The 13,813-nt window shown below is 44.9% G+C and overlaps 1 protein-coding gene across 1 annotated transcript in view; it reads right to left on the reverse strand.

The window, feature by feature from the left end:
* Positions 1–13,813, reverse strand: part of LOC146354382 (uncharacterized) — a 185,137-nt gene that overhangs the window by 90,293 nt on the left and 81,031 nt on the right. The window contains exon 18 of the mRNA XM_084838718.1: positions 5,055–5,176. Within this exon, the coding sequence (XP_084694844.1) occupies positions 5,055–5,176 (122 nt within the window). The remainder of the gene's footprint in view (positions 1–5,054; positions 5,177–13,813) is intronic.

Genomic DNA, 13,813 nt, shown 5'->3' on the forward strand with positions numbered 1-13,813 from the left:
CAGGGTAGCATTAATTGGATGGCAGAGCTTTGGCAGACCCTTCATGAGGTGAAGGGTGAAAAAAAGGGAATTTTCTTAAAAATCCTGTTCTCTGTGTCTCTCAGAAGGCACTGTAGAACTTTTGGGAGAACACCTTCCATTAGAATATCAGGCAAGTTCCAATCACAGAGATCGATTCCAATGGACTACCCAGACCAGACAGGAAAAGCAGAAGTAAACCCTCAACCCCTTAATTCACAGACAACAAATGTATTCCACAACAGGCACCCACATATACTAATTATTATTTCTGTATGTAGAAAACAGCAGCTAATAACAGATTATAAGAATGCAAGAGAGGCCAGACAAAGAAACTACCCCAGGAGTTCCTGCCTGCCTTCCCCACATGTACAACAAGGCAGAAGCCATTAGAGTGTCCACTGGAAGATGCAGTGGTGGGTGGAATACCCTCTGGGAGATTCGGAGAACAGGAACTCTTGGTAAGAGATTTCCCTTTCTCCTGTGGCTCCCAGAAGGCATTCCAGAAACTTTGGGATGTAAAATAACAGTACCATCCCAGGGAAGGCCTCTAAACAGACCAGGGGTACTGGGTGTGAACCCTCTGCAGGACCTTTCCCCCAAATGCAGTTGTTGTTGTTCAGTCGTTAAATCGTGTCCGACTCTTCGTGACCCCATGGATCATAGCATGCCAGGCCTTCCTGTCCTCCGCTCTCTCCTGGAGCGTGCTCAAGTTCATATTCATTGCATCGGTGATGCTATCTAGCCATCTCATCCTCTGCCGTCCCCTTCTCCTTTTGCCTTCAATCTTTCCCAGCATCAGAGACTTTTCCAGGGAGTTTTCTCTTTGCATTAGGTGGCCAAAATATTTGAGCTTCAGCTTCAGTATCTGTCCTTCCAAGGAGCACTCAGGGTTGATTTCCTTTAGGATTGACTGATTGGACCTCCTTGCAGTCCAGGGGACTCGTAAGAGTCTTCTCCAGCACCACAGTTCGAAGGCATCAATTCTTCGACACTCAGCCTTCCTTATAGTCCAGCTCTCACAGCCATACATTGCTACTGGGAAAACCATAGCTTTGATTAGACGGACCTTTGTCGGCAAGGTGATGTCTCTGCTTCTTGCTATGCCGTCTAGGTTTGCCATAGCTTTCCTCCCAAGGAGCCATGAAATTTTATTTCATGGCTACAGTCACTGGCTGCCGTGATCTTGGAGCCCAAGAAAATAAAATCTGTCACTGCTTCCATTTCTTCCCCTTCTATATGCCAGGAAGGGATGGGGCCAGATGCCATGATCTTCGTTTTTTGAATGTTGAGTTTCAAGCCAGCTTTTGCACTCTCCACTTTCACCCTCAACAAGAGGCTCTTTAGATCCTCTTCGCTTTCTGCCATTAGGGTGGTATCATCTGCATATCTGAGGTTGTTGATAATTCTCCCAGCAACCTTAATTCCGACCTGTGATTCATCCAACCCAGTGTTTCTCATGATGAACTCTGCATATAAATTAAATAAGCAGGGCGACAATATACAGCCTTGTTGTATTCCTTTCCCAATTTTGAACCAATCGGTCATTCCATGTCTGGTTCTTACTGTTGCTTCTTGACCCTCGTACAGGTTTCTCAGGAGACAGGTAAGGTGGTCTGGTACTCCCATCTCTTTAAGAATTTGCCACTGTTTGTTGTGATCCACACAATCAAAGGCTTTAGCGAAGTCAATGAAGCAGAAATAGACGTTTTTCTGGAATTCTCTTGCTTTCTCCATGATCCAGCGAATGTTGGCGATTTGATCTCTAGTTCCTCTGCCTCTTCAAAACCCAGCTTGTACTCCTGGTAGTTCTCGGTTCACATACTGCTGAAGCCTAGCTTGTAGGATTATGAGCATCACCTTGCTGGCATGTGAAATGAGCGCAATTATACGGTAGTTTGAACACTCTTTGGCATTGCCCTTCTTTGGGACTGGAATGTAAACTGACCTTTTCCAGTCTTGTGGTCACTGTTGAGTGTTCCAAATGTGTTGGCATATTGAGTGCAGCACTTTAACAGCATCATCTTTTAGGATTTTGAATAGCTCAGCTGGACTACTGTCATCTCCGCTAGCTTTGTTGTTGCTAATGCTTCCTAAGGCCCACTTGACTTCACTCTCTAGGATGTCCGGCTGAAGTTCAGTGACCGCACTATCATGGCTATCAGGGACATTCAGATCTTTCCTATATAGTTCTTCTGTGTATTCTTTCCACCTCTTCTTAATCGCATCTGCTTCTGTTAGGTCCCTGCCTTCTTTGTCCTTCATCATGCCCGTCTTTGCACAAAACGTTCCCTTGAGATCTCCGATTTTCCTGAAATCTAGATCTCTAGTCTTTCCTATTCTATTGTTTTCCTCAATTTCTTTGCATTGTTCATTTAAGAAGGCCTTCTTGTCTCTCCTTGCTATTCTCTGGAACTCTGCATTCAGTTGGATATATCTTCCCCTTTCTCCCTTGCTTTTCACTTCCCTTCTTTCCTCAGCTACTTGTAAAGCCTCCTCAGACAGCCACTTTACTTTCTTGCATTTCTTTTTCTTTGGGATGGATTGAGTTGCTGCCTCCTGAACAATGTTACAGGCCTCTGTCCATATTTCCTCAGGCACTCTGTCTATCAGGTCTAATCCCTGAAATCTATTCCTCACCTCCACTGTATATTCATCAGTGATATGATTTAGGTCATACCTGAATGGTTTAGTGGTTTTCCCTACATTCTTCAATTTCAGCCAAAATTTTGTGATAAGAAGCTCACGATCTGAGCCACAGTCAGCTCCAGGTCTTGTTTTTACTGACTGTATAGAGCTTCTCCATCTTTGGCTGCAAAGTACAAAATCAATCTGATTTCAATATTGACCATCTGGTGATGTCCATGTGTAGAGTCATCTCTTGTGCTGTTGGAAAAGAGTGTTTGCTATGATCAGCGTGTTCTCTTGGCAAAACTTTATTAGCCTTTGTCCTGCTTTATTTTGTACACCAAGGCCATGCTTGCCTGTTATCCCAGTGATTTCTTGACTTCCTGCTTTAGCATTTCAATCCTCTATGATGAAGAGGACATCTTTTTTTGGTGTTAGTTCTAGAAGGTGTTGCAGGTCTTCGTAGAACTGATCAACCTCAGCTTCTTCGGCCTCAGTGGTTGGAGCGTAGACTTGAATTACTGTGATGTTGAATGGTTTGCCTTGGATTCGTACTGAGATCATTCTGTCGTTTTTGGGAGTGTACCCCAGTACTGCTTTTCCCACCCTTTTGTTGACTATGAGTGCTACTCCATTTCTTCTAAGGGATTCTTGCCCACAGTAGTAGATATAATGGTCACCTGAATTAAATTCGCCCATGCTTGTCCATTTTAGTTTGCTGATTCCCAAGATGTCGATGTTCAGTCTTGCCATCTCATGTTTGACCACCTCCAGCTTACCTTGATTCATTGATCTGACATTCCAGGTTCCTAAACAATATTGTTCTTTACAGCATCGGACTTTCTTTTCACCACCAGACACATCCACAGCTGAGTGTCCTTTCGGCTTTGGCCCAGCCGCTTCACTCTTTCTGGCGCTACTTGGAACTTCCCTCTGCTCTTCCCCAGTAGTATATTGGACACCTTCTGACCTGAGGGGCTCATCTTCCGGCGTCATATCTTTTAGCCTTGTGATACGTTCCATGGGGTTTTCTTGGCAAGAATACTGGAGTGGGTTGCCATTTCCTTCTCCAGTGGACCACATTTTGTCAGAACTCTCTGCCATGACCTGTCTGTCTTGGGTGGCCCTGCATGGCATAGGTTATGGCTTCACTGAGTTACGCAAGCCCCTTCGCCACAACAAGGCAGTGATCCATGAAGGGGCAAATGCAGTACACAAATGAAAATATATCAATCCTGTCATGCTTAACAAAGGTATGGAAAAAGTCCACTCAGCTATCCTACAGCTTTTCCCCCTGGAAGCACTATCCCACTTTGGAAGCCCCTAGCAGTGCCCCAATAAACTGAAGCTTTTGAGTCGGTTGTAGCTGAGACTTCTTCACGTTGATGCAAAGTCCAAGGCACTGGAGGAAATTCCAGGTCACCTCTATGGACCAAAGAAAACGATTCTGCGTGAACACCACTAACAGCCAGTCGTCGATGTATGGATACACCTTGACACCTTGCATCCAAAAGTGGGAACATACCACTGCCTTGCATTTGGTAAATACCCTTGGAGCAGCTGCAAGGCCAAAGGGTAGTAACCAAAACTGGTCGGTGTTGGTATTGATGGCAAAGCAGAGGTAGTGTTGGTAGAACTCCTCTATGGCGATGTGGAAGTAGGTGTCCTTAAGGTCAATAGAGGCAAACCAATCTCTTCATGAGAGGAGAAGGGGGATAGATGCCAGAGAAACCATGCAGAACATCCTGGGTGAGATATGCAGGTTCAGCTCCTGGAGGTCCAGGATTGGTCAGAGCCTGCCATCTTCTTTTGGTACCATGAAGTACCTTGAGTAAAACCCGTCACAGAGATGTGACCATGGAATGGGTACAATTGCTTCCTTTTTGAGGAGCATGCTGAGCTCTTGATGGGGAACTGGTGATGGAGCGGTTACTCTTACAATACTGAGGGAAGGGAGGATATCAAATTCAATCCTGTAGCCCCTCCATATGATAGAAAGTACCCAGTTCTTGGTGATGTTGATCCAGATGGAGAGAAAGTGGGACAGGACAGTGCCAAAGATGAGGGACTGAGCAGCAAGGCTACCACAATGGCAGTCGAAAGAGAACTGAGGGAGTAAGCAGGAACTACTTACCGGGACATACGCGCTGGGATGGTGCAGGAAGGGTTCCTGCCAAAACTTCTCAGCTATAGAAGTTTCCCAAATCAAGGTTCCACACAGGTGCAGAGCCCATATGTGTGATGCACAGGGACCACAAAGAAGAACCCTGCATTTTCCATTCTAAACAAGCAGGATTTAATCTTCTGTTTGGAATGCTGCTCTCAAAAAATCAACAATTCTAACTCTGTTAACCACCTCTATACATGAGCAATTTCTACATGATAATACAGGTCAGCAGACTCCAAACCTCGTTCAGCTGGTCTTTTGCACACCCAGCTTCTCTCTTCATAACAAGAAGCTGGATGGATAATACCTTCATCTGTCAAAGCAGCACACCTTAGCCGTCTGGACCAGCTTGAGAGATCTATCCTGACAAGATAAAGTAAGAGAATCTAAGAAAGGACCAGCCTTCATCTGTACAGGTACATGTAATTTAGAAATACAATTAATACAGCTAATAACTTGAAGAACTAGGGAGAATGACAATGACAAAAGTTTAGCAAGCATAGACTGTGGTTCAAGCTGGAGTATGTGCAGAGAAGAAATGCTCTGTGGAAAAAGGAAAGCTTTTTAAAGTTTAATTTTTTAATTTCCATAATGCACATTGGCTTAAGAAAATGAAAATACAAAAAATAGTACTGAACCTGCGACCTATTCATTTAGCTGGAGTCCAGATTCATGGATCCTATTCAATATGCTGGATAGCATTTTATCATGGTCTTCCACTGATGGGCTACATATTAGGATGTTGTCCATGAAGACAATGTCTTCTTTAATGACAATGACTTCCCTGAGGAGTTCTGTTATCTTCCTTTGAAAAATCTTGGAAGCACTTGTGATTTCAAGCAGTAAGTGTTGAAAACAGAATCTCCCAAATGTGACAAATGTACTATCTGGACGTGTGGATAGTATTATTATAGCTTAGTCCTGGAGTCTCCAACTCCACCTCTCTGGGCATCTGCTAGGCTCCCTACCTCTACTGATTTTTATTTTATTTCATATATTGTAATTTTTTTAAGAATTTTTTTTTAATGGAAAGGCGCTGACATGTTGCAAAATGAAATGCTGTCCTCCAGCGCCATCTTTATTTCCATGAGTGCCTCTGGGCCCCATAAAATGGTGGGTGGCTGCAGCCCAGCTTGCCCAGCCACCCGGCAAAAGAAAAAAAGTAAGCTGAGGGTGATAAGGAGTGTTCTGGGCATAGAGGTAAAGGGGGCTGGGAGGGATGAAAGGTGATTTGCCTGTGCCATGTGTGTGCTTGTTTTGCATCTCTTTTTCAGTGTGGAATGGGTCAGTGTATTGCCTGTGTCTTTGTGTTTTTTGGAGCATCACCAGTTTGCCTTCTGTGAAACTGGTATTTTGCTGTGCTTTGTGTGATATGGATTTGGGGCTCAGACCCCATTTCTGCTTTGTACTCAGTTCCTTGTTGAAGTTACTTTTCTCTGAGCCTCATCACTTTGCTTTTTGTGAAATGGGTGAAACAGACCTCTGCCTTGTATTTAGGTTCTTGGCCAAGTTTCTTTCCTTTTAGCCTCACCAGATTTCCTCCTTGGAAATGGTTGTCTTGTGACCAGCCTCAGCCAGCATGGCAGCCATTTTGTGAATGGGCAAGCCCGTCCATGCAGCCATTCTGTGAGAACATCCATGACACTCTCAACATTCCAGCTGTGCTCACTAAGCCAAAAATATCAGGGACCTCTGGTTTAGTCACAAGGTGAAACTGGATGGAAACAGAAGTATCGTGCATATGTCTCCCCTGGTGACATCAGCTCCTGAACCTATTTTGAAATTAATGGTTGTCCCACAAATAGTTACGTTTATGCTCCCGGGACAGCCAGTGTCATTACAAAATATGGAGCCTAAGAAAAATGGACTGTCCAATACTGTGGCTACTTCTTGCACCAATCTATCTCTAAGGTTTGTTGTTGTTGTTCAGTCGTGTCCGACTCTTCGTGACCCCATGGACCATAGCACGCCAGGCCTTCCTGTCCGCCGCTCTCTCCCAGAGCGTGCTCAAGTTCATATTCATTGCATCGGTGATGCTATCTAGCCATCTCATCCTCTGCCGTCCCCTTCTCCTTTTGCCTTCAGTCTTTCCCAGCATCAGGGTCTTTTCCAGAGAGTTTTCTCTTCGCATTAGGTGGCCAAAATATTGGAGCTTCAGCTTCAGTATCTGTCCTTCCAATGAGCACTCAGGGTTGATTTCCTTTAGGATGGACTGATTGGACCTCCTTGCAGTCCAGGCGACTCGTAAGAGTCTTCTCCAGCACCACAGTTCGAAAGCATCAATTCTTCGGCGCTCAGCCTTCCTTATAGTCCAGCTCTCACAGTCATACATTACTACTGGGAAAACCATAGCTTTGATTAGATGGACCTTTGTTGGCAAGGTGATGTCTCTGCTTCTTACTATACTGTCTAGGTTTGCCATAGCTTTCCTCCCAAGGAGCAAGCGTCTTTTAATTTCATGGCTACAGTCACCGTCTGCAGTGATCTTGGAGCCCAAGAAAGTAAAATCTGTCACTGCTTCCATTTCTTCCCCTTCTATATGCCAGGAAGTGATAGGGCCAGATGACATGATCTTCGTTTTTTTAATGTTGAGTTTCAAACCAGCTTTTGCACTCTCCTCTTTCACCCTCAACAAGAGGCTCTTTAGATCCTCTTCGCTTTCTGCCATTAGGGTGGTATCGTCTGCATATCGGAGGTTGTTGATAATTCTCCCAGCAATCTTAATTCCGACCTCTGATTCATCCAACCTGGCGTTTCTCATGATGTACTCTGCATATAAGTTAAATAAGCAGGGTGACAATATGCAGCCTTGTCGTACTCCTTTCCCAATTTTGAACCAATCGGTTGTTCCATGTCTGGTTCTGACTGTTGCTTCTTGACCCTCATACAGGTTTCTCAGGAGACGGGTAAGGTGGTCTGGTACTCCCATCACTTTAAGAATTTGCCACAGTTTGTTGTGATCCACACAATCAAAGGCTTTAGTGTAGTCAATGAAGCAGAAATAGACGTTTTTCTGGAATTCTCTTGCTTTCTCCATGATGCAGCGAATGTTGGCGATTTGATCTCTAGTTCCTCTGCCTCTTCGAAACCCAGCTTGTCCTTCTGGTACTTCTCAGTTCGCATACTGCTGAAGCCTAGCTTGTAGGATTTTGAGCATCACCTTGCTGGCATGTGAAATGAGCGCAATTGTGAGGTAGTTTGAACACTCTTTGGCGTTGCCCTTCTTTGGAATTGGAACGTAAACTGACCTTTTCCAGTCTTGCGGCCATTGTTAAGTGTTCCAAATTTGTTGGCATATTGAATGCAGCACTTTAACAGCATCATCTTTTAGGATTTTAAATAGCTCAGCTGGAATACTGTCATCTCTGCTAGCTTTGTTGTTACTAATGCTTCCTAAGGCCCATTTGATTTCACTCTCTAGGATGTCCGGCTGAAGTTCAGTGACCGCACTATCATGGCTATCAGGGACATTCAGATCTTTCCTGTATAGTTCTTCTGTGTATTCTTTCCACCTCCTCTTAATCTCATCTGCTTCTTTTAGGTCTCTGCCTTCTTTGTCCTTTATCATGCCCATCTTTGCACAAAACGTTCCCTTGAAATCTCAGATTTTCTTGAAGAGATCTCTAAGGTATTCCTTTTTAAATCAGCAAATTCACAGTATTCAGCCTGTTCATACAAGACCCTAATAAATGAGTCAACAGGCATCTGAACTCTCTGACAGATGCAGGCCCTCTTATGGTTGTGCTTATGGCTCTCTTCAATGACAGTAAATGACCTCTCCCCCTGCATCCAGAGGAAATCACATTGCCATCTTCAGACTCTGACGACTCCAGTGATTAAGACATTGGTATGCCACAGCTACCCCCAAATCATCACAGAATGAGGCCGCTAAAAGAGATCAGACCCCTTTAAGAGAAAAGGCCTTAGTCAGTATGGAGGTGGGACTACCTGCCCTAAAAAAGCCAAACAAGCTCAGTCACAATCTGCTGCTGTGGGAGCAACAGGCAGCATTCTATACCCGATGCTGTTCAATATTTACATGAAACTGCTGGGAGAGATCATCAGGAGGTTTTGGGCTGAGTGTTACCAGTATGCTGATGACACCCAAATCTATTTCTCCTTAACATCTTTATCCAAGAAAGGTATTACTCCTCTGAATGATTGCCTGAAGTTGGTAATGAGGATGAGGGAGAACAGGCTGAAGCTGAATCCAGGCAAGACAGAGGTGCTCATTGTGAAGAATCCTAATTCAGGTATTGAGGTATGTCAACCAGTTCTGGATGGGGTTGCACTCCCCCTGAAGGAGCACATTCATAGCTTGGGGGTGCTTCTTGACTCAGACCTGCTCCTGGCAACCCAAGTGGAGGCAATGGTGAGAAGTAGGGTTGGCGGAGAATTTCTCCCCGAAACTTTGGGGGGCCGAGCGCCAACGTGTTCGGCCCCCCGAACAAGTTTCGGGGAGAAATTCTCCGCCCCCGCCCCCCCCCGGGACAGGACTTACCTTTCCCAAATGTCCCTCCCGGCGGCGGGTCCCGGCGGCGGTTCATCAGGTCTTCGTCAGGGGCAGGGGCGGCAGCCGATCTTTCGACCGGCCGCCGCCGCCGCCATTCCAATAAAACTAAAAAAAAAAAACACGCCCCCATGATAGGCTACGTTAATCGTCACGTAGCCTATCACGGCTAGATCTGCAAAGTCAGCCGTGATAGGCTATGTAAATCGTCACGTAGCCTATCACGGGTGACTTAAAAAAAAAAAAAAAGCGCGTACGGCTAATGGCGGCCCCCATAGGGAGCCGCCATTCACGTTCCTTATTTGGTCGCTGTAGTCTACGTAAAGATTACGTAGACTACAGCGACCAAATAAGGAACGCAAATGGCGGCTCCCTATGGGGGCCGCCATTTGCGTACGCGTTTTTTTTTTAAAGTCACCCGTGATAGGCTACGTGACGATTTACGTAGCCTATCACGGCTGACTTTGCAGATCTAGCCGTGATAGGCTACGTTAATCGTCACGTAGCCTATCACGGGGGCGTTTTTTTTTTAACTTTTTATTTCGCGGCCGGCGAGGCGAGGCGCCTCCTCCCCAGCCTGAATTTCGGCCAGGCGAGGCGGCAAGCCTCCCCCCCCCCCGGCCTGAATTTCGGCCGGGCGAGGCGGGAAGCCTCCCCCCCCCAGCCTGAACTTCGGGGGGAGAGCAGCGAAGCGCCTCCCCCCCACCGCGAAAAGCTGCGAGACCAGGTAAGTGACTTTCGTGCACCCCTACTGAGAAGTGCCTGTCATCAACTTCACCTGATACACCAGCTACGCCCATTCCTGGAACATGTGGACCTGATAATGGTGGTGCATGCGTTGGTAACTCTAGCCTTGATTTCTGTAATGTGCTGTACTTGAGGCTGCCTGTATATTTAGTTCGGAAACTTCAACTGGTACAAAATATGGCAGCCAGGTTGGTCTCTGGGACATGCCAAGCAGTTGGCATATTACACCAGTTTTAAAATCTTTACACTGGGTGCCAATTTGCTTCTGAGCAAAATATAAAGTGCTGGTTCTTACCTTTAAAGCCTTACATAGTCTAGGTCCAAGGTACCATAGAATCATAGAATAGTAGGGTTGGAAGGGGCCTGTAAGACCATCAAGTCCACCCCCTGCTCAATCCAGGAATCCAAGTCAAAGCACCCCTGATAAGTGGCTGTCCAGCTTCATCTTGAATGTCTCCAGTGTGGGAGAGCCCACCACCTCCCTGGGTAATTGTTTCCATTGTTGTATTGCTCTAACAGTCAGGACGTTTTTCCTGATGTTCAGCCGGAATCCGGCTTCCTGTAACTTGAGCCCATTATTCCGTGTCCTGCATTCTGGGATGATTGAGAAGAGATCCTGGCCTTCCTCTGTGAAGTACTTGAAGAGCATTATCGTATCTTCCCTCAGTCTTCTCTTCTCAAGGCTAAACATGACCCGTTCTTTCAGTCCTTCCTCATAGGGCTTTGTTTCCAGTCCCCTGATCATCCTTTGTTGCCCTCCTCTGAACCCTCTCCAGTTTGTCTGCATCCTTCTTAAAGTGTGGTGCCCAGAACTGAACACAGTACTCCAGATGAGGCACAAGCAGAACTGAGAAGAGGGAAACTAGTACTTCACGTGATTTGGAAGCTATACTTATATTAATGCAGCCCAAAATAGCATTTGCCTTTTTTGCAGCGACATCACATTGCTGGCTCATATTCCGCTTGTGATCTACAATAACAAGATCCTTCTCGCTTGTAGTGTTGTTGGGCCACGTATCCCCCTTCCTGTAACTGTGCATTTGGTTTCTTTTTCCTAGGGGCAGAACTTGGCATATATCCCTATTAAATTTCATAGTGTTGCTTTCTGCCCAGCACTCCAACCTATCAATATCACTTTGAATTTTGTTTCTGTCTTCCAGGATATTAGCTATCCTGCCCAATTTTGTGTCATCTGCAAATTTGATCAGCATTCCCTGCACCTCCACATCCAAGTCATTAATACAAATGTTGAACAGCACTGGGACCAGGACTAAGGCCTGCGGTACCCCGTTTGTTACCTCTCCCCAGTTTGAGAAGATCCCATTGATAAGCACTCTTTGAGTCCGATTCTGTAGCCAACTGTGGATCCACCTGATAGTTGCTTCACTAGCCCACTTTGAGCTAGTTTGCTCATCAGGATATCATGGGGCACGTTGTCAAAAGCTTTGCTGAAGTCGAGGTATATTATGTCCTCAGCAATCCCACAATCCACAAGGGAGGTTACTTGATCAAAAAATGAGATCAGATTCGTCTGGCAGGATTCGTTCTTGACAAATCCCTGTTGGCTTTGAGTAATCACTGCATTGTTTTCCATGTGCTTACAGACTGATGGCTTTCTAATCTGCTCCAGAATTTTCCCAGGGATTGATGTCAGACTGACTGGTCTGTAGTTCCCAAGGTCTCTTTTTTGCCCTTTTTAAAGTAGGGACCAACATTAGCCCTCCTCCAGTCATCTGGCACTTCATGTGTCCTCCATGATTTTCTCAAAGATAATAGACAGTGGTTCTGAGAGTTCCTCTGCCAGTTCCTTTATTACCCTAGGATGCAGTTCATCTGGCCCTGGAGATGTGAACTCATTCAAAGTAATTAGGTGTTCCTTGACCATATGCCTATCAATCTCAAACTGCAATCCTGCCCCTTCAGCCTGTACTTCGCCTTTGCCAGGGGGGTCATAGACCCTCTTTTGGGAGAAGACTGAGCCAAAGTAGGAATTGAGCACTTCTGCTGTTTCTTTGTCATCTGTTATCATTTTGCCACCCTCGTTGAATAGTTGAACCACCATATATTCAATTATTCTAAGTTCTGGATTTGTGTCTCTTTGCTCCCCCAGCCCCACCTTCCCAAACTTAGGTGCCATAATTTTTGATGTGGCAAACAACAGCCTTTGGTTAAAGATCCTAACATGTTTTATTAAGGTGCATATCTGTCATTAAACAGGAAACGTGGTAACACTGAACAGAATCCAATATTACTTGCAAATATTCTTGAGTGATTGCTCAGTTCCACCACATATGAAAAAAAGGTTCAAAGTACTTCCAACCAGTTTTTTTTACATCTCCAATACAACACTGATTATTTATATTAGGAAACATTCAGCAGTCAATAAGGACTATTGTACCACCTATACAGCAATTTAGCTCACTTCAAAAGCTCAGTTATTGAAAGATATCATTCCAGTGTACTTCTGAAATATGTATCCATTTAACTTTACATTTATTGTCTACATTAAGAATATTAAATATATGTTTATATACTTTCAAAGAGGAAACCCTTACTGTTTGATGTCACTTTCATAAAAGTTTCAAAAGGTTCCAGTCTGGGTTAAGATATAATTTCAAATTTGAATATTTTGATTAAAAGTTAGATGGTTAATTTGAGTTCTCTGTAATGAAATCTGACATGTTAATATTGATCCTTGGTGGAAAAGTCTACCAATCACAACAAAAGATTATTGTCTAACCAAACCTTAGAATTATCTGTTTCTCTTAATCCTTGAAATCGCACTGTAATGTCACAGAAGACAATGATCAAATATCAGTGACCATTATCACTCTATTTGTCCCAGTTTAATCAGTGCAGACCATATTATATTTCTTTCTAAGAATCCCTTGGACTTTTTAACATGCCAAATCCAGACAGATAATAGGTATTCTACCCCAAGGCATTCACCTTTCCAAGGGGAATGGTCTTTAAATTTGAAGCATCAATGAATACATTTGAACTCATAGCGTTATTTCCCTCCTGCAGGGGTGGGGGACCCATTTGGATGGTCCACACCATGAGACTGATGGAATCCAATAGATTACTGAACGCTCTTGGGGATTTTCAAGTGGAGAGCTGGTGATCCAGCTGAGGCCCTAGTCTCACTGTGGAATGGTAAAATTAGGAAAGATATCACTCGACTGCCTTTTCCAGTGCCATAGAGCCTGCTCTGCTCCTTGGCATACTGGGGAGCTGTGGACAATGAAACAGGCTGGACAGCAGCTAGACTGTAAATGGCATAAGACTCAAAGTGAAGATGATCAAGCACGTTCTACAGCACATAATCGTGCCTATTGTGCAGTGCTGTTGGCAGCAAAGAAGGCCTATTCTGCTGCCTCCATTGTGTCCTTGGGTAGCCATCTAGCAGAACTCTTTCAGGTGGTCCAGGGCTTGTTAATACTCTCTTGAGTGAATGGAGTCCTGGACCCTTCAAAGAAATGCTATGACCTTTTTGCATCACGCTTCAAGGACAGATTCTCTTGCCTCCGCAGCAAACTTGATGCTGCTGTTACTGCAGCTCCAGTCAAGGGAGCTGACACCACCATCTGCCTGATTTTATGGTACCAATTTCAGTTGCTGCAGCTGAAATATGTGGACAAGGTGCTTGTAGCAAGGTGACTGACCACATGCCTGTCATGGTCCCAGGTATCATGCCACCACTGGAGTCATCTTCAGAGGAGAAGCCAGAACCATGAGAGTCA

The sequence above is a fragment of the Heloderma suspectum genome, chromosome 2, assembly GCF_057233095.1.
Source record: "Heloderma suspectum isolate Gila_16-S chromosome 2, 16-S_ref, whole genome shotgun sequence".
Taxonomy (NCBI): Eukaryota; Metazoa; Chordata; class Lepidosauria; order Squamata; family Helodermatidae; genus Heloderma; species Heloderma suspectum.